Source organism: Oncorhynchus keta, chromosome 24 (genome assembly GCF_023373465.1).
Source record: "Oncorhynchus keta strain PuntledgeMale-10-30-2019 chromosome 24, Oket_V2, whole genome shotgun sequence".
NCBI lineage: Eukaryota > Metazoa > Chordata > Actinopteri > Salmoniformes > Salmonidae > Oncorhynchus > Oncorhynchus keta.
The window spans coordinates 39,162,297-39,183,115 of record NC_068444.1 but is presented as its reverse complement, the minus strand read 5'-3'; the positions used below and the strand labels follow the sequence as shown (position 1 = coordinate 39,183,115).

General features: G+C 43.9%; 1 protein-coding gene and 1 long non-coding RNA gene across 5 annotated transcripts; one reads left to right on the top strand and one right to left on the bottom strand.

Annotated features, from left to right (window-relative positions):
* Positions 1 to 245: 245 nt before the first annotated feature.
* LOC118357532 (uncharacterized) lies at positions 246 to 4,029 on the top strand. Of its 2 annotated transcripts, none has more exons than XR_004820317.2 (3): positions 246 to 356; positions 451 to 504; positions 3,648 to 4,029. It is a non-coding gene; the product is annotated as an uncharacterized LOC118357532 (long non-coding RNA). The 2 variants fall into 2 exon arrangements; XR_004820316.2 differs by having other exon boundaries at positions 451 to 657.
* Positions 4,030 to 4,545: 516 nt separating this feature from the next.
* On the bottom strand, positions 4,546 to 18,009 carry LOC118357531 (uncharacterized). 3 transcript variants are annotated; one of them, XM_035734722.2, is made up of 3 exons: positions 17,921 to 18,009; positions 16,510 to 16,562; positions 4,546 to 12,224 (listed from the first exon to the last, which is right to left on the bottom strand). In XM_035734722.2, exon 3 carries the CDS (start codon positions 12,127 to 12,129, stop codon positions 5,317 to 5,319), a length of 6,813 nt encoding a protein of 2,270 aa, XP_035590615.1. In that variant the 5' UTR covers positions 12,130 to 12,224; positions 16,510 to 16,562; positions 17,921 to 18,009; the 3' UTR covers positions 4,546 to 5,316. The 3 variants fall into 3 exon arrangements, 2 of the variants coding, with proteins under 2 accessions (XP_035590615.1, XP_035590614.1); XM_035734721.2 differs by lacking the exon at positions 17,921 to 18,009 and adding an exon at positions 16,661 to 16,911; XR_004820315.2 differs by lacking the exons at positions 4,546 to 12,224; positions 17,921 to 18,009 and adding exons at positions 14,476 to 16,031; positions 16,661 to 16,927.
* Positions 18,010 to 20,819: the final 2,810 nt, after the last annotated feature.

Below are 20,819 nucleotides of genomic sequence, written 5' to 3'. Positions count from 1 at the left end.
ATTCATTATTATTATTTTTATGCATGTTGGTGGAAGGTGTAATTTATTAAATGTATTCTCATTTGGTAGAGATTAGAGAATGATCTATGTATAAATTCACTGGTTCAGGCAAAAAAAAAAGGGAAGTCATAATGGACCCCATTTCTACAAGGTTAGTTGGAAATATAGACTTTTAACCGTGTTGAAAAAACTCGATATAATTAGTGTACGGTTTAGCCTAATGCATGTTTTGCGCACAGGTAGACCTCTGAGGTGTTAGACAGCAGAGCGAAACCTTGGAGATGGAATCTATAATCACGTCAAGACTGTTACCTGTATACACTTAGGGATGGAAAGTCTTCAACGTCACTCAAACGGTAAGAATATCGCGTCACGTTTTATCTCAGCAAATCATATTTAAACTCGATTTTTTCAATATTTTAATCACATATTTTGTTTCCCCAATGACAGGTGTCCAAGTGGATTTGCAGGATTCGCAACAGCGAGGAGAATAATGGGATTCAGGTTGGTATTACACTGCCATCGGGTAAGTGGATTGAGTCAGTCCTGCCGTTTTCTGAGAGACAGAGAGAATCACCCGAGGAGAATGCCCACCTCCAGTAGTTATATTCTCAGGCGATGGAAGATGCTCAACCACTAATCGATCACTAAATCAAGGTAAACTAGCTGGTCAGAATTTCATTTTTTATATAAATTCAGACACAGAACAACTGTGGGGTACATAATTATTGACACCCTTGATAAAGATGAGCAACATAATACAAATACTGAGCTATACTGTATGCAATTATATTCTGATATACTAATACAATTCCTCAAAGAAAAAAGTGGTCAAAGTATTGACACCCCTGTTTTCAATACTCAATCACCCTCCTTTTGTGAGGATAACAACCCTGATCTTATTTCTAAAATGTGTTATGAGATTGGAGAACACATTGGGAGGGAAATTCCCCCATGCAGATCATTTCCAGATCCTTGATATCCTTAGTCTGCGGGTATGGACTGCCCTTTTTTTATTCAAACCACCGGTTTCCAATGGGGTTCAAGTCCGGAGACTGAGATGGCCATTGCAACATGTTTATTTAGTGGTCAATTAACCGTTTATTTGTGTAATTTGATTAATAGTAAAACCAAATGCATGCTTTTCAACCGTTCGCTGCCTGCACCCGCACGCCTGACCAGCATCGCCACCTTGGATGATTCCGACCTTGAATATGTGGACATCTATAAGTACCTAGGTGTCTGGCTAGACTGTAAACTCTCCTTCCAGACTCATATCAAACACCTCCAATCGAAAATCAAATCAAGAGTCGGCTTTCTATTCCGCAACAAAGCCTCCTTCACTCACGCCGCCAAACTTACCCTAGTAAAACTGACTATCCTACCGATCCTCGACTTCGGCGATGTCATCTACAATATTGCTTCCAACACTCTACTCAGCAAACTGGATGCAGTTTATCACAGTGCCACCCGTTTTGTCACTAAAGCACCCTATACCACCCACCACTGCGACTTGTATGCTCTAGTCGGCTGGCCCTCGCTACATATTCGTCGCCAGACCCACTGTCATCTACAAGTCCATGCTAAGTAAAGCTCCGCCTTATCTCAGTTCACTGGTCATGATGGCAACACCCATCCGTAGCACGCGCTCCAGCAGGTGTATCTCACTAATCATCCCTAAAGCCAATACCTCATTTGGCCGCCTTTCGTTCCAGTTCTCTGCTGCCTGTGACTGGAACGAATTGCAAAAATCGCTGAAGTTGGAGACTTTTATCTCCCTCACCAACTTCAAACATCTGCTATCTGAGCAGCTGACCGATCGCTGCAGCTGTACATAGTCTATCGGTAAATAGCCCACCCATTTTTACCTACCTCATCCCCATACTGTTTTTATTTATTTACTTTTCTGCTCTTTTGCACACCAATATCTCTACCTGTACATGACCATCTGATCATTTATCACTCCGGTGTTAATCTGCAAAATTGTAATTATTCGCCTACCTCCTCATGCCTTTTGCACACAATGTATATAGACTCCCCTTTTTTTCTACTGTGTTATTGACTTGTTAATTGTTTACTCCATGTGTAACTCTATGTTGTCTGTTCACACTTCTATGCTTTATCTTGGCCAGGTCGCAGTTGCTAATGAGAACTTGTTCTCAACTAGCCTACCTGGTTAAATAAAGGTTAAATAAAAAATAAAAAATAATGCTTGGGGTTATTGTGTTGCTGGAAGATCCACTTGCGGCCAAGTGTCAGCCTCCTGGCAGAGGCAACCATGTTTTTGGCTAAAATGTCCTGGTACTTGGTGAAGAGTGGGTGGCAGGTAAACTAATCATTAAAGTGTTGGGTGGCTAGTTTGAATACCCGAAGTGACAAGGTGAAAAATCTGTCGATGTGCCCTTGAGCAAGGCACTTAACCATACTTTGCTCCAGGGTCACCGTACTACTGTGGCTGACCTTGGAAAACAACACATTTCACTGCATCTATCTAGTGTATGTGACATAGAGCTTTTTTGTTGTTGCTATGGAGTATTGAATACAGGAGTGTCAATCATTTTGACCACTATCTTTTTGCGATTTTTAAAATTATTTGTTAAGGTCTTAAATCTCTTTCTCTGTGCAATTGTTTTAGTATAAAATACTATTTCATGTGTTTTTTAGCATAAAATATAGCTCAGTATTTGTATTATTTATTTATTTCATTATGGACCCCACTATGTGCAAGGCCTACAGACCTTCAACTTCACATCAATAGATTAAAAAAAAAGAAGAAAAAAAAGATTAATAGTCATCATCCCTCCTCGTCCTTGGACGTAGCCTGCTCGGTGTAGCTCATCCAGCTCTCCGTCTGGTAGTACATCTGAGTCGGCGCTTAGTTACAGGGCAGCCGCAGCAATACATAGAATGGTCAGCTGGGCGGGTAGCCGGTTCCACGTGCACCAGGGTTCTCAATCACCTCCAGGATCTCTGGCGTGAGCTTCATGTCGTGGACATTGGGAGCTGCGCCAGTTGCCAGTGGCCACACCGGAGTCCAGCAGTTCCTTAATTGTCTTCTGGATCTCTTTAGTAAGACCCTTTGCAAGGGTCTCTGAAGATGCACTGGGTCCACTGCAGGTGGCAGTGTGACCTCGGAGCTCCAATCCTCAGGTCCGGTTCTCTTCTCCAAGTTGATGCAGTGGGTGTCCATGTCTGATGGATTTATGAAGACAATCCGCAATGGCGGACTTTTATAGGTTTTGGAGTCATTTGCACCATAATGGAACGCCAAATGACCTCATATTTTTCGACCACGACTTTTTGACCACGTTAACTTTTGTAGCTGTCTTTCATTTTGTTCATTACATGTTTTATAATCTGGTGTGCGGGATGATTACATTTAATAATGTGCCTATGACTATTTGCAGGTCTGAATGAAACAAACAGGGATAATTACATTTTGAAAATAAATGTTTCTCTGATTCTTTACTATGATTTGGACTTAGTTCATCATAGAACGTTTAGCCCAGACATTTCTACCATATTGCTCTGCTGTCAATTATCAAATTATATTCTGAGAAATGAGGAAGTTTGCTGTTGTAACCGTAAAAGATTATTAAAATTCTTATATATTTATTTCTCATTTACATTTTTGTCGGACATTTCAGCCACGCCACAACACCTGACAGTCCGAAGGTATCGCCTCAAGACAGCAGGAGCAGGCGGAAATGCGCAGCACCAAGTTATCCCCGCAGCCGCACCATGTAATGCCAGCGGATCCCCCTCTTTGTGGACCTCGAGGTAATCGGCTGGGCTGGCTGGATCATTTCTCCACGGGGTTACAATGCTTACTAATTAATGCAAGAGCTCCTGTCCGTTCCCACTCGGAAAGAGTTTCCGTGCCACGAATCACGCGACTGTGCAGTCTGTCATGCACGCTCTAAAGCTCTCCAATGAGGAGGAAAACGTGGTTCTGAAACAGTATGACGATATGGTTTCATTTTACACAGCTTTCAGAAATATTGGTTGAATTGAAAATATTAAAAGTATGTCCAGTGATTCATGTATAAATGTATGTTTTTTGTAAGAAATCAAAGTTGGTTGTTGCAGTTTATCATGTTTGTATTGATATTTGATAAGGCTTTGAGGCCGTACAATGGCAGTAGGCCTAATGGAAGTCCCCGTGTCACCGACCAAGGTGCTGAAATTAAGCGTCCGGTTGGTTTATAATTGCCCTGAAATATAAACCTGTCATACACTAGGTTTGCGATTTCCATCGTCAATGTAATGAACAATACACACTAGATGGCGCCAGAGGCCTGAGTTTCACATTTAAAAAGCCAATCTTGCATTCACAGTAAAAGATCTCTCACCATAAATTGAGACCAAACCAAATGGAAAAGCATTACAACGCGGTGTAATAAGTGCAGTGTAGGCCTGATCATCAAGTCTCGCTACCTATGAAAAGGTACGCCATTTTAAAATGGATAAAAATCACTTTTTGAAATGTAACCTATATATATTTTTACAACATCAAGATTATGAAATTACAACAGAGGATAACCCTAGTTTTTCAGAGTTTTTTTTTTATTGGAATGATTTACAAAAACAAAACGCAGCCCTGCTTTATCTAGTCATTAAATCCAAAATACTGCCAAACATATTTCCAAGTATCTCCCAAGTATTTCCAATCATGTTACAATGATCAATGATTGCCACTTACAATACATGTAAATACCATACATTTGATGATATAAGTATGAAACAGAATATGCGACTTTCAATATTCCGTTGCATGAAATATTTAAACTCGTGCATGCAAAACACAGTGCATACTGTATATTAGAGTGAAAATAACGAAATTGATATTGGTAATGACTACTGAAACATACATCAAAACATAATGTGTCCTTTTGGTTTAAATAAAAATGTAAAAATCTGCCAAAATTGTGTTATTTGTGAGGGCAAACAGCTTTTTTGGGGAAAAAAAAGCTAAACTTGACATCAATAAAACAATTACAACAATTCATGAAAAGAGGTGAAACACCACTTCAATTATATTCATAGAAATCCTCTCAAGATTTACAACCAAACTTCCTGTCTACGTGTGAAAATACTTATGTACATAGGACTTCCATGTTTTTTTCTTTATGCTGTCATTTTCCATCAAAAAACATTTATGAATAATATCTTAATCATACATAAATCCCTGTGGTCAGACACTCCCAAATGCCATTTATATATGAACTCTACAGTAGCTCGTATTAACCACAAATGCAAATTAACACTCCACTTCAACACTGTTCAACTTTTCTCGCGAAGTTGATAAAAGCCCTATCAGTTCATACAGTCATAAAGGTCCTCAGTGCCTAAGAACTCCCCTAGCATGTGGTCTTGTGAGCCATACACTGGCTCTAGGTAGGGATGGCCTTCGCCGTTGTGTTTACATCGCTGCCTTTCCCGCATCCGTTCAAAGTCTTCCTGGTCCAGCTGTGAGGCGTGGACAGTGGACTTCTGTGATGGGATGGATGAGACAGGCACTGGGACAAAGGAACCTTGGTAGAGCACCAATGGTGCGTTCATCACCTCCATTGTGGGGCCTTCTGGAGGTTGAATAGGTAGCTGCACGTAATTCCCAGTTTCTGGATCAAAGAAGGTCTTCGTCTTGACCTGGACGGGCATGTCGACTACGAAGTACTGCCCTGAGTCTGGGTCCTGCAATAACTTCCGTTGGGTCATTGGGAAGGAGGCATAACGGTGCTCGATGCTGGATTGACGGGAGAACTGGCCGGTGTAACTTGACTGGCGGGAGAGATTAGGGTGAGGTGATGTCAAGTCTATAATGTCACTGGCATAGGAATCAACACTGTGGTTTCTGTGTTCTAGTTTCTCTCTGTTGGATCTCTCGCGGGCTCGGCCCCTCTGAGACAGCTCATCCCTAATGGACTTCTCAATATGCTGACTCCTCGGCTCCGGTCTTTCCCTAGGAGATGTCACACTGCTACGAATTCTCTCTTCTGTTTTATTACCAATGTGTCTGTCCATGCTCTGAGATCTAAGGCGCTGTTGTCTCCCAGTCATGGATCTCTCACCGTTTGGACTTTTTTGCTCACTGACAGCTCTGTCACTGCTACGGAATCTCTGTTCTGGCTTGTCGCGGCTGTGTTTCTCACTCCTATGGCACTCTGATTCGCCACAACATTGTTTGTCACGGTTACGGCTTTGACGCTCGGATCCTCCATGTCTCTGATTGTCACTGCTGCATTCTTGACGCGTCGATTCCCCATGCCTGTGTTCCTCACTACCACGACTGCTGGGCTCTGTTCTTTGTTGCCTGGACTTCTCACTGCTATGGCTCTGATGTTCGGGTACATCATCGTGGTGCTTCTCACTGTTACGGGCCTGGCTCTCTGATTCATTGTGCCTGTGCTTTTCACGACTACGGCCTTGATGCTCGGATTCACCACGTCTGTGCTTCTCACTGCTACGGCTGCTGTGTTCTGTCCTCTCCTGATGTTGCTTCCCTCTAGTACGATGTTTCTCACTACTATCACTACTACTACTTTTCGGCTCCGATGATTTATCCCTCTTGTTTTTGTCACTTCTTCTACTACAGATCTTAGTACTGCTCTTTTGCGGTTGACTTTCCTTCTCTTCCTTTTGGATCCTCCTGGTGGTCAGCTTCATGGCTTTGAAGAGGGCCTTCTCGGACTTGGGAGGCACCACGGGGGGTCTGCCGGGGCCTTGGGTGTCGTTGGCGCGGCAGACAGAACCAGACCTCTCGCTGGACACCTTGTAAACGTCTGGGGTGTCATCAGCTGTATCCACTGTGCTCGTCCTTTCTTCTGATGATGTGCTTAGCCTTGAATGTTTGTTATATTCCTGTGTGACTGTGAGGAAAGACCCGTATTGTTGGCCGCTTTGGCTGTTTTCGGGGGTCAGTTTTGAGGGAGACAGTGGGGTGAGTGGTGAGTGGTGAGATGCAGTCTCTCTTGGTTTGAGGTGTTTGTCTGTTGTGATGGTAGCAGCATGGAGTTCAGGGATTTCAAGATGGTCTTCCTCGCCCCTCTCAGAGCCACTTAAGCTCTCCCTGGGTGACCACGGCGCACGTTGGCCTTTCCGATTGTGCTCAGGGGTTAGTTTTGAGGGAGACAGCAGTGAGTGTGAAGAGTGGGGAGATGCCGTCTCTTTGGGTTTGAAGTGTTTGTCTGGTGTGGTGACGGCATTATCGGGTGACTGCATTTCAATGGAGGTTTTTGGATGATCAAGATGCTCTTCCTCGCTTTTCTCAGAGCCACTCAAGCTCTCCCTGGGTGACCAGGGTGCACGCTGCGACGGGTCATGGTTTGTCTTGTCCAGAACCGGTTTCACTGTCTTGGTTACAGGTGAGACATGATCATTTAATATGTTGTCTTTCACTTTGAATAGAGCCGGTTTCCCCAGAACGGGAGAAGAGACGTTGGACTGAGATGTTGGCGTTTGATTGTTTGTGTTGTCCATCGGGCTCTGGAACCATCCTCTTTTGTCCATCTCTCTGGCTCTCGGCCCATTTTCCTCCTTCAGGGATGTTTCTCTATCTCGCCTGGGATGGACTACTGGCTTGTCTTCAAAGTCCTCATTTTCATGATCACTTACAGAGTAATACTCCACTTCTGTCCTCCTCTCCAAATCCCCTCTCACACGTTCTGGACCATCCTTTACTCCTTCCTCAACCTCCTCAAATTTTGCAATCAAATTCTCCAAAGAATGAGAGATGTTTGAGTCAGTTTCAAGGTTTCTTTGCAATGTATTTTCGACAAAGAAATATGATGACTTCGGGGACATACTGGTTTGATCCTGTTGACTTGGATTTATACTACTGCCATTTGACAACGGGGACACGAATGTTTCTCTAATATCTTGGTCAAGTACTTCATCAACATGTACAATATCTTCACAAACCCTAACTGATTTGTCAGACTCTTCAGTTGCTTGAATCTTTTTCATGCTATCTTTTTTCATAATTGATTCATCCTCAGTACTGGTGTTTACTTGGTTTGAAGGTTTTGAATGATCCTTGTCTGGTTTTAAAGGGGCCTTCCTTCTCACACACAGTTGTTCCTGTTGTTCAATATTGTGTTGTATTTTCTCTGCTTTTAGTTTCTTCCGAGGAAGTGTGTTAGTTTGCCTTTCATTTAATAGAGCCTTCATTTCTTTTTCCTTCTCCTCACTGGGGGAAAAACAGGTATTTGCCTCATGTGGATACTTTGAGTACTCTCCTGGCAGACCAACGTGGTGTTTATTTTGTACAAAACGCTTCTCTTGCTCAGCTGTCTTCTCCGTTTCAAGTGCATCTGTTTGTTGATCAGCTTGTATCTTTGCATCGAGGGCCTCCTTACTTGAGACCTTGCCCCTTGCGTGTGTGTTCTCTTTTCGTAGAATGTTATCATTTTTACGATCCCTAATGGAAAAGTCCTTGTTCTTTGTGCCCTCCTCAATTATGTCCATTACATTTGCACATTCTTTCTCCTTCTCTGAGCTGTCCTCTTTTTTAATGCTCCCTTTCTTGCTCCTCGGTGGTACCTTTGGTTTGATAACTGGTGCGTCCGGTTGACTCTCCTCTGTGACGACCTCATCGTTTCTAGCGGTGTCGTCTCTTGTTTCAACTGATAGCTGTTTAGCTACGGTTCTATCACTCTCCTCTGCTGGGTATTTGCTGGATCTAATATTGTGTTTTTGTTTGCCACTGACATTATTGATTGCGTTTCCTTGCACTTGCTCCTCCCTGATATATCCTGTTGCCAGTTTATTTTGTTCAGTGTAGATTGTGGCACCGAATCTGTGATTTTCGCCAAGTTTTGTCTCGGTCTGGGAAAGAATTCCTTGTATCTGATGATGATCCTTCAGATCCCCTAGCCTCCCTCTGACCTCGTTCTGTTTCCCCTCTGTTGCTTTCCTGATATAATCCTGTCTAGCTGGTCTACTCTTTTGGACTCTAACATTATAACTATCATCCGGGTTCTCATCAGGGACTCTATTGTTTTCACATTCTTTATGACTAAATACTTGATTTTTACGTTTCTCCGCTCTCTCCGATATGATTTCCTCGAGTGCCATTTTAGCCTTGTCGTAATTGTCATTGATCAACGATTTGTTTACAACCACGTTGTTGTCTATCTTTGAGAATACATCACGCCTCGCTTGCTCCTTCTCTCTATTCGCAAATGCCTCTTTTTTAGCGAACGTGTTTCCTCGCATAGAAAGAATACCCCTTTTAATGTTCCTAAGCTCCCTTGAAATTAAATCGTTTTTCGCTTTTGCCTCCCCATCTATCATTGGCTTGGGCTTCAAATGCTCACCGTCCTTGCTATGGCGTCCACCCAATCTGGCCTTCTCCAGCTCTTTAAGTGCATGTAAGTCGCTTATTATATTTTCACTATCTTTCATTTCTTTGTGAACTGAACTCTCTGCATCCTGTACTTCCTTATCCATGTCTTTCTTGTTATTCACCTCCATTTTAGGTTCTAAATCTTCCCCCTCCTGCTCTTCCTCACCATTCTCCATCAGCGCATATCTTTGGCTTTTAATATAGTTGTTCTGTCTCGCTGAAAATATATGCTTAAACCTGCCTTGCTCTTTAACAGGCTCCTTCGCTTTTTCTACCACCATACGTTCTTTCTCTTTTTCGGAACTTTCTATTAATCCGTTGGCGAGGATGTTTTCCATTGGACAAATGTCACCTGTTGCCTGTGGCTCTATCTGTCTGTAGCCTGGCCTTGGCACTGAAAATGAATAAAACAAATGTCTATCCTCTACTACAATTCCCTTTTCATCTTTCACTTGAGGGTCCTCTGTTTTGACAATGTTGGTCTTATTGGTTAACGCTTCAACAGCTTCTGCTCTATTGGGAGAGAATAGTTTGTTTCGGGTGGTAAATATTGCTTCCATACCGGCTCTCATAACCTCTTCAACACTGTCTTTGACATTTAACTCTATCATGTCCTTTGTTGACCTGTTCGTGTTGTACGCTCTATTTGAGGGCAGCATTTCATTTTGAGCTGTTATCAATGTGTCCCTAGTTGCTGTGATGGCTTCTCTTGTACTTGCAGTCTGTTCATCATGATGTTTTTCCTTGAATTCCACTGTGTCTTTTGTTGGCTGTTTCGCATTGTCTGTTCTATTTGGGGATAACACTTTGTTTTGTGCTGTAGGTAATGCTCCCCTATTCGTTCTTGTATGTACAGGCTGGTCACCGACACCTTTCTCCTTTAGCGCCGGCTTTTCTGATATATTCAGAGAAATCCTATCCTTTTGTGTAGTAGGATGGTCTTTTGTGTTGTCCGACATATTCGGAGAAAGCCCTTTGTTTGGTGTGGTAATGGACAAAGTATCCTTATTCAATGACGGTGAGAAGTGTTTCATCTCTGGCTCTACAAGACTATTGTACAAGTTCAGAGTTGGGTACATTTGTTTCTTAGTCCGAGGGCTCTTGTTCACCTTTGGGTGTGAAAAGGGAGACCCGGGGCTCCTGCTAGCCGCAGCCTCTCTTTTGGTTTGCAATAAGTTGGATATCAAATAATCGTCTGATATATCAGAATCTAGATATTTCCTAAGACCAGCATTGCTAGATTCCGAAACATCAGGGCTACAGATAGGCAGTCCATCTAATAGAATGGCAGGTGTACTGAAGCCAGAGGCTAGAATGGCAGGTGTACTGAAGCCAGAGGCTAGAATGGCAGGTGTACTGAAGCCAGAAGCTGTAACGTCAGAAGGAGCTTGTGCATATTTGAGTAGTCTCTGTTCCAGCAGCTTTGGAGACAGAGTACGCCGATCCGCCTGTTCGGTTTTGAACTTTGGCGGGCTGTACCTGCTCTTGACCCTCTTCCTGTTATCCTTGAGGTTGAACAACAAACTGGACGCGATGGATTTGTAGCTCTCTCGTTTGATGACCTCTGGGGTCGACCTTGATTTGACTGGCGACACATGCTCTAAGTCTAGGCGGGTGAGATCAAGGAGAGAGGGAGAGAGCACCGCTGACAGGATCTCTGAGGTGTCTGTGGCCTGTCTGGATGGTATTATGGGTGTCATCAGCTGAGAAATGCTGAATGGAGTAGAGGTCAAAGAGCACAGCTCTTCCACTTCTTTCACCTTTATCGACTTTACTTTCTTTTTATAAGGTATGTTACTCTCCTCCACCAGTTTGGGGGTTTCAGTGGGAGTGCAAAGTAGTCCTGGTTGGTTGACAGGCACAGCACTCTTGACTCTCACTCTATTTCTTCTCCAGGGGGTGCTGGTTTCACCCTGGGAAGAGGTGTCTGATACACACCTCTTCTCAGGGGCAGAGGGTTTTGGTAGAACATTGGGTGGAGGACGAGGAGGAGGAGGGGGTTCAACTGGTTTCTGGAACTGCTGCTCCATCTCCTCTGCACGCAAAGTCTCTATTCTATGTGCCTCAGTCAGCTCTTTGTATAAAGGGGAGTCATACCACTTAGGGAGGTTGTCCACCACATGGGGAATGGAGGTGATGTCTTCCTGGCCGAACGGAGAGTGGTTAAAATCCCTCCACGATTGGAATGGGCTGAACTCGCTGTGGAGGAAACAGTTTTTGATGTGCAGTTTCCGCAGCTTGAAGTTGGATATGCAGTTTTTTGTCTTAGAGAACTTTGCATCCTTGCCTGATTTCTTGGCTATGAGGTTGTTATAATCTGAGGAGAATTCCGATAGTTCCCTTTCGATGCTGAGGAGGGCTGACTTATCCCAAGAGTCTCCGTTAGTGTCCTTAAAATCCCAGTTTTTAATCAGCATGCCCTCACATTTCTCCTCTGTAGCACTGAATGCTTTGAGGAGAGTCAAACTGGACATGCTCTTCTGCTGCTTCCAGGGTTGAGTGCCAATGGTACCATTGATTTGGTGCTTTTTACCCGTGTCTTTAGTCCTTTTCAGGGGCTCCTCCACTAGGGGCTTGTGACAGCTGAAAGGGTATCCGTATGAGAACTCATCGTTGTAGGCGGCCTCGTCTCCGATGCACAGGCTCCGGAAGGCGCGGTCGGTGAGCGTGCTGACCTCTCGGTCCGTCTCGTCCATGAAGATCTCAGTGAAGCCGTTGGGGAAGCGGTGGTGGAGCATGGTGCTCCGGTGGCTCACGTGTTGACGCTTCTCCACGCAGGTCATGGTGAAGGCTGATGGTTGACACCAATCACACCTCTGCAGTAGGTTGTAGATGGCGGAGTCTATATGGTCCCCAGTTTGGTCAGCTCGCCATCTGCCTGGGAAAGAGATACAGTGTCACAATCAAAGAGGAAACCCTGGACCTTCATAACGTCATTGCTTTACGCAGATTGAAAAGAGAAGAGTTTACATTTCATCAGCCTAATCATTTGAATAGATTACCAGCTTGACATTGTGGTATTTATTTTATGCAATTCCTCCTAACGGTATAAAAAAAAGACTGTGTCCATTTTGATAGCACTTTAAAGGGTTTGGCATACCACATATTTCGCTTTGACCTTTGTGTATATGACATGTGTGAACTCAACTATCTGGTAGCTATGTACACCCCAAACACACACCATACCGCAGGCTATTTTAAGGAAAGGAATATGTTTTTAGGCCCTTTACTAAACATCAGGCATGACAATGGCTATGAACAGCATGAGAATAAATACTGGGATTTTGTAGGAGCTAATGCCCATTCTGCCCTGTACTGCCCTGTATCTGACTACCTTCGCCTCTCCCGAGTCCGTACGGGAGTTGCAGCGATGGGTCAAGACTGTAACTACCAATTGGATACCACAAAATTGGGGAGAAAAGGAATAAAAAAGATATAATATCATTCAAAAACTAAAATACCCCAAAAAACTGGGACACTCTTAAAACTAGCTACAGCTGATTGAGATAAATATACACACAAACAGAGGGTACTGAATGTATAGAATAAGCCTTAGAGTTGTATTCAATAAAACACCCTGAGTAAAACTTGATTCAAAAGCACAGAAGAGACATGATTCAGATTCATGTCCAAGTTCAAAGATCATGCCAAGATCAATAACAGTTATCCAGCCATTTATAGGCCTCTCTCTGCAGTCGGCAATTACATCTACATGCTAGTCTTTATATATATATATATATATATATATATATATATATATACGTGTTATTATCGGAGAAGGCCATCAATTTGTAGTCACTGTTGTTGTTTGCACCATTCCAATAAATCAGCATTGTTTTGTATACAACCATGTGGGTAGCATGTTGCTTTCGCATTAGTACGTTACATGTGGTGGGTGACCTTTACAATGGACATACAGTACTTTACTTATTATATATTTTCATATTGTGATTGATGGTCAAGCATATATAAGGAAATCACACACCACAATGGTCTTTAAACATTTTAAATGGAGACTAAGTCTACATCAGGCATCGACAATGCCCTGAAATGAAGACATCATTCACAGTACACTTTGCAGCAGCTGCTTAGCTTAGTTTAGCTATCTGGGTGAGTGCCTAGAATAGCTCATTAACTCATTTCGATATTCTGACCTGGGAGCTTAACAATTGGCATATTGGTCAACGTCACTGATAATACAAAACTGGGGGGGCCTCCTGAGTGGCGCACTGGTCTAAAGAGAATCTGGTGCCACTAGAGGTCCTGGTTCGACTCCAGGCTCTGTCGAAGTCGGCCGCGACCGGGAGACCCATGGGGTGGCGCACAATTGGCCCAGTGTTATCCGAGTTAGGGGATGGTTTGGCCAGCCGGGATGTCCTTGTCCCATAGCGCTATAAAGACTTTGGTGGTGGGCCGGGCGCATGCACGCTGACACGGTCGCCAGGTGTACGGTGTTTCCTCCGACACATTGGTGCGGCTGGCTTCCAGGTTAAGCAGGAATCAAGAATCAGTGCGGCTTGGCTGGGTCGTGTTTCGGAGGACTCGCGGCTCTCGACCTTTGCCTCTCCCGAGTCCATACGGGAGTTGCAGTGATGGGAAAAGACTAACTACCAATTGGATGCCACGAAATTGGGGAGAAAAGGGAGAAAAAATATATAATATAATTAAAAAACTAAAATACCCCAAAAAACTGGGACACTCCTTAAAACTAGCGACAGCTGATTGAGATAAATATACACACAAACAGAGTGAGGGTACTGAATGTATAGAATAAGCCTTAGAGTTGTATTCAATAAAACACCCTGAGTAAAACTTGATTCAAAAGCACAGAAGAGACATGATTCAGATTCATGTCCAAGTTCAAAGATCATGCCAAGATCAATAACGGTTATCCAGCCATTTATAGGCCTCTCGCTGCGGACGGTAATTACAACTTAATGAAGGTCACACACATGCATTTTCAGTCCTTTGCCCTCAATATAAAACAATATACTGTATTAAGTCATTGTGACCACTATTCATGAGAAGGTGAAAGAATGCATCCACTTTTCAGAAGAATTTGGCTGGCAGGAAGCTATTTTCCAGTACTTATAATTTGAAACCAGTTAGAGAGACGGTGATTTCCCAGCATCTGGTTGGTTTATTAATAGCAGAGAAGGAACTACAGCACAGAGACTATCTATCACACCCCAAGGTAAATATTCAGTAATATACAGTCAATGTACAGGAATATGCATTGTGTGTACAGTAATAAGCAGTAAATGTAACATTAATGCCAGCAACATAACAAACATTGTCTTAAATGTTCCGCCTCATAGCTCATAAAATGTCTGGACTTTCATTGAAAAAAACTTTAGTTGGTTTATTCAATTGATATATCTATTTGGATCACTGACTATGTGATCCAAATATAAAAATATATACACACACTGTTTTTTTGTCTATTAAACATTGATCAGAAATACAGTGTAAACATTGTTAATGTTGCAAATGACTATTGTTGCTGGAAACAGCAGATTTTTTATGCAATATCTACATAGGTGTACAGAGGCCCATTATCAGCAACCATCACTCCTGTGTTCCAATGGCACGTTGTGTTAGCTAATCCAAGTTTATCATTTTAAAAGGCTAATTGGTCATTAGAAAACCCTTTTGCAATTATGTTAGCACAGCTGAAAACTGTTGTGCTGATTAAATATGTAATAAAACTGGCCTTCTTTAGACTGGTTGAGTATCTGGAGCGTCAGCATTTGTGGGTTCAATTACAGGCTCAAAATGCCCAGAAACAAAGACCTTTCTTCTGAAACTCGTCAGTTTATTCTTGTTCTGAAAAATTAAGGATATTCCATGCGTGAAATTGCCAAGAAACTGAATATCTCGTACAACGCTGTGTACTACTCCCTTCACAGAACAGCGCAAACTGTCTCTAACCAGAATAGAAAAAGGAGTGGGAGGCCCCGGTGCACAACTGAGCAAGAGGAAAAGTACATTAGACTGTCTAGTTTGAGAAACAGACATCTCACAAGTCCATAAGTCCAAGTCCATTCCATAAAAAATCTGCCGTTTCCAGCTACAATAGTCATTTACAACATTAACAATGTCTACACTGTATTTCTGATCAATGTTATGTTATTTTATTGGACAACATTTTTTGATTTTCTTTCATTAACAAGGACATTTCTAAGTGACCCCAAACATTTGAAAGGTAGTGTATTTACTATATATATATATATATATATATACACAATACCAGTTGAAAGTTTGGACACACCTACTCATTACAGGGTTTTTCGTTATTTTTTACTATTTTATACATTGTAGAATAATAGTGAAGACATCACAACTATGAAATAACACATAAGGACTTATGGACACTTAACCAGCATGGCTACCACAGCATTCTGCAGCGAAATGGCATCCCATCTGATTTGGGCTTAGTGGGACTATGATTTGCTTTTCAACAGGACAATGACTCAACACACCTCCAGGCTGTGAAAGGGCTATTTGACCAAGAAGGAGAGTGATTGAGTGCTGCATCAGATGACCTTGCCTCCACAATCACCCAACCTCAACCCAATTGAGATGGTTTGGGATGGGTTGGACCGCAGAGTGAAGGGAAATCAGCCAACGTGCTCAGCATATTTGGGAACTCCTTCAAGTTGCTGGAAATGCATTCCAGGTGAAGCTGGTTGAGAGAATGCCAAGAGTGTACAAAGCTGTTATCAAGGCAAACGGTGCCTTCTTTTGAAGAATCTAAAATCTAATGTATATTTAGATTTGTTTAACATGTTTTGGTTTGCTACATGATTCCATATGTGTTATTTCATAGTTGTGACATCTTCACTATTATTCTACAATATAGAAAATATAAAAAAATAAAGAAAAACTCTTGAATGAGTAGGTGTGTCCAAACTTTTTACTGGTAAGAAATATGCATATGAGATCATGAAAATAAAAAGTATTGAATATTGACAGCAAAGGATGACATTATGTTTGTCATGTACCTGTGGCATATGTGATGTTTAGCTATTACTGTAGAAGACATTGTGAGCCCTTCACCCCAAACATGAAAAAAGGATCCTGACGGTGTGATCCAAATATCCCCTCACATGTCCATGCATTGGACAGTTATTACCACATATGAAGATAAAATGCTGGTTTACCTTTTGATTGTGTATTCCATGTTTGGGGTAGAGAGATGAATCCACGGCCCCTGCTAAAAAAAAACATAGGCATGAGTAACAACAACTTTACAAGCAGGAAAACAGTTTTTTTGTAATAAAGAAATAGCCAAAGAGAAGTCCTTGAACTTACTCAAGCCCTGAGATCCATGTGCTAAATGCAGTGGGGCAAATGACACTCAAATTTGAGCACAGAAATGTGTCTGTACCGAAATAGACGCAGAAACCGGTGTGGCCAAACTGACCAGTAACACAGGAAGCAGCTAGCTACCCCACATATTGGAGTAACCATGTTGGTGTCGAGTGGCAGCAGGCCCATGAAATGGAAACGCTCATTGGCTAATTTTAGTACCTAGGAGCATGGGCCCATAGCAGCCTGCTAGCTTTGCCTTTAAACATCTTCAAATACTAACAGTGGCTATTCATGTGAGGGGTTGAGGGTTGGAGACAGTCTATAGCTCCTGGTGAACTCATGGGGTTGTGGCTTACTGCCTGGCTATCTTTTGGCCTGTGACTCACTTGTCTCTCCCATGGTCTCTCCATGAAAACAAGGTATCAAAAATAGCTAATTGCATCACCAACACAAGTGTCACACTCATTAAAGCGTAGAATGAGAGGCAAATGGCATCTGATTACAATGATGGGTTAGTACTGGTTTTCCAACACACACTGTTCATGATTTGTTTACTGTCTGGGATCAGCTGTGTGGTCTGCCTTTGTCACTGAAGCTGCTGTATATGCTGAAATCCTGCAAACAGATTTAGATTATAATACTCCAATGAAGATTATTGCGTTTTGTTTCTGTCATTGAGACATTTTTCAAGGTACTATTTACTATATTCACTTTCGTTGAATTGGCTCCTTACTGTACCAATGTGCTCTATTTAAGCAGGTCTATTTTTGTCACATTGTATTTCATACAGTAATGGCCTGTCTCTCGTTATGTCACACCTTCCATATCTCAACTAATCAGTCAAATGTCAGGCCAACACCTGTTACTGGCAGCAAGCAAGGTCCAGTGTGATTATAGGGTCTGGAAAAAGAGGCTTCAATCCCTTTGCTGACTTGACAGATACAGAGTAAAGGGTTGTTGCAGAAGTATCGAGACAGGGAAGTATTGTATCTTTGAAAAAGCAGTATGTAAAGGAAAATTGGAGACATGTTTGACTTTGACATTTCTGTTTGCAAGCTAGTGACACAGACTTTTACCTAAATGTTAGACAATAAAATGTGCATTTTAGTTTAACCTAGATGGTTTAAAAGAATATACTGGAAGTCCTTACATTGTTTTGGAGAGATTATTTTACTTCGCCATCAGCACTCATGGAAGGATTTAAAAGTAGAGTGCAATCCGAGTGCATTTCCCAATTACTATCTGTAGCCAGCCACTCACCTCACCCAGAATAAGGTCACATGGTGTCAGCAGGGGGGTCTCTCCACCTAGCAACCCAGCTTCCAACCCAGATCCAAACGGTCTCTTGTGTCAGTTCCTCCCGTCGCCCTTCTCCCTGCAGCCAGCCAACGCTATAATAGGAAATTGGAGTGGCGGGCCGCTTTCCCCTGGAGTGTGGCAGTTAGTCAGGCAGGGAATCATGCAGGGAGGCAGGGCCCATAGCCTATCTGATGGACATCCACACATGGGCCTGTGCTGGGCAGCAGTGGGGGGCTGGCTGGCTGGCTGGGTGAGTGGCTATTAGTCACAGCCATTGGGGACCATATAGGCAGGCACGTGACTAACTGACAGATTGTCATGGCAGCCCAGTAAATTCTGGCTTTTCTGTTTGGCTGGTCGCAGTATGTGGACGAGGTGCAGGGCTGGTGGAATGACCCTCATTCCTGTCCGCTGATGCTGCTAGCACACCTGGGGTTAGCTAGCCTGTTAGCCTGTTCCTCTCGGATACATCAAGTCGGCACTCATACAGTTGGCCCATGGCTCCCTGGTTCATATACAGTGTTCTGAATCATTACACAGCCCAAACATTCAGAACCAACACATCTGAGGTGAAATACATAGCACCTTTTGTTGTACGAGTGTATCTAGAACCTAAAATGGTTCTTTGGCTGTCCCCATGGGAGAACCCTTGTAGAACCCTACATGGAACCCAAAGAGTTCTGCCTGGAACCAAAAAGTGTTCTCCTATGGGAACAGCCGAGGAACCCTTTTGGAACCCTTGCTTCTAAGAGTGTATGACAAGCTGGGAATCAGGCCACCATTACTGTATAAAGCAAGTTGGATCTGGCCAGTGAAAGTATGACAATATAAACACATTTGTCTTACCTTTATAGAGACACTTTATATCAAAATAGATATGTTTGAATAGGGCAAACAGAATAAACCTCTGAATTTCAAACTAACTGCACTATCCATATCACGTTTCAAGGTAACACCCAGATGCAGATAACGTCGAAATTAACAACAGTTTATTAATCCAATATGGGCAGGCAAAAGACAGGTCAAGGGCAGGGGTCAGTAAATCCAGATCAGTGGGGCAAAGGTACAGGACGGAAGGCAGGCTCAGGGTCAGGCCAGGCAGAAAAGGTAAAAACTAGAAAACAGGAACAATCGAGAGACAGGGGCAGAAGGAAAAACTCTGGTAGGATTGACAAAACAAAATGAACTGGCAACCGACAAACAGAGAACACACGTATAAATACACAGGGGATAATGGGGAAGATGGACGACACCTGGAGGAGGCGGAGACAAAAACAGGAGACAAAGGGCTGTAGGTTTAACTCTGGACACATGAAAGGTGGGGTGTATACAAAGGGTACGGGGCTACAGAAGACGAACAGCAGAGGGGCTAATAATTTTAGAGATGGGAAACGGGCCGAGAAACGATGGGGAGAATTTGCGGGATTCCACACGGAGGGGCAGATCACGGGTGGATAGATGTACCTTCTGCTGAGACGATACCGAGGAACCGGGGTCCGATGGCGATCCGCTTGTCGTCAATACCTGGAGGGGGTCTTGTGGAGGGCCGACCGGGCTCTCCTCCAGGCACGACAACAGTAGGGGACAAACATCTGGGCAGAAGGAATGCAGACCTCTTCTTCCTGCTCAGGTCAACACTCAAATTGCGATAGGCCAGTGGCAGGGCAGGGAAGTGTGTTGCGAGTGTATTCCACCCACCCAAGCTGCTGGCTCCAGGTGTGGGGTTGGCGGAGACCAGGCAGCGCAGAGTAGTCTCGAGGTCCTGGTTGGCTCGCTCCAACTGGCCATTGGACTGGTGGTGGAACCCAAAGGACAGGCTGGCCTACGACCCAATAAGCGTGCAGTACGCCTTCCAGAACCGGGACGAGAACTGAGGAATCCGGTCAGAGTCCATGTCCATGGGCAGTCCATAGATCCGGAAGAAGTGTTGCACCATGAGCTGGGCCATCTCCTTGGCCGAGGGTAGTTTGAGGAGAGGAATGAAGTGGGCGGCTTTGGAAAACCAGTCAACCACAGTCAGCATGGCAGTGTTGCTCTCAGACAGGGGGAGATCTGTGACGAAATCCAGGGATATGTGGGACCAGGGACTGTTAGGGACGAAGAACCTTGTTCTGAGCACAGACCATGCAGGCTGCGACAAACGCGGCAGCATCTGGAACCATAGTATGTCACCAAAAGGGCAGTATGTCCCGTTGTCACGGGAAGGGCAGTGTCTGACGGGAGTCCGGGTGGCAGGCAAGCCTGGAGGAATAGTACCACTGCACAGGACCGTGGAGCGGACAGAGTCAGGCACAAACATCTGGTTATCTACAGCAGGGCCCATCTCGCTTGCCTGGAGTTGAGGCGCATGGTGGTGTGGAGAAACTCCTTGGTTTTTGTTCCACCCCTTCCAGCCAGTGCCTCCATTCCTCCAACGCCATCTTCACCGCGAGAAGCTCTCGATTTTCCACATCGTAGTTCCTCTCCGTGGCGTTGAGGCGGTGGGAGAAGAAGGCGCAGGGATGCAGCTTAAGGTCCAGGGCAGAATGTTGGGACAGGACAGCCCCCACTCCAACATCCGAAGCATTCGGCCTCCACGTCGAACTGACGGGAAGGGTCAGAGGGAACCAAGATGAGAGCAGTGGTGAAGCGGTGTTTGAGGTCCTGGAATAACCCAGACAGCAGGCAGAGATCCTCGTGAACGGAACCTTGGTAGAGGTGAGTGCAGACAGGGGGGAAGCGAGGGTGCTGTAACCCTGGATAAAGTGCCGATAAAAGTTGGTAAACCCCAGGAACCCCAGGAAACGTTCCAGCTGTACGTAGGTTGAGGCCAATCCACCACCACTCTCACCTTCCCAGGATCCATCTGGACACTCCCAGC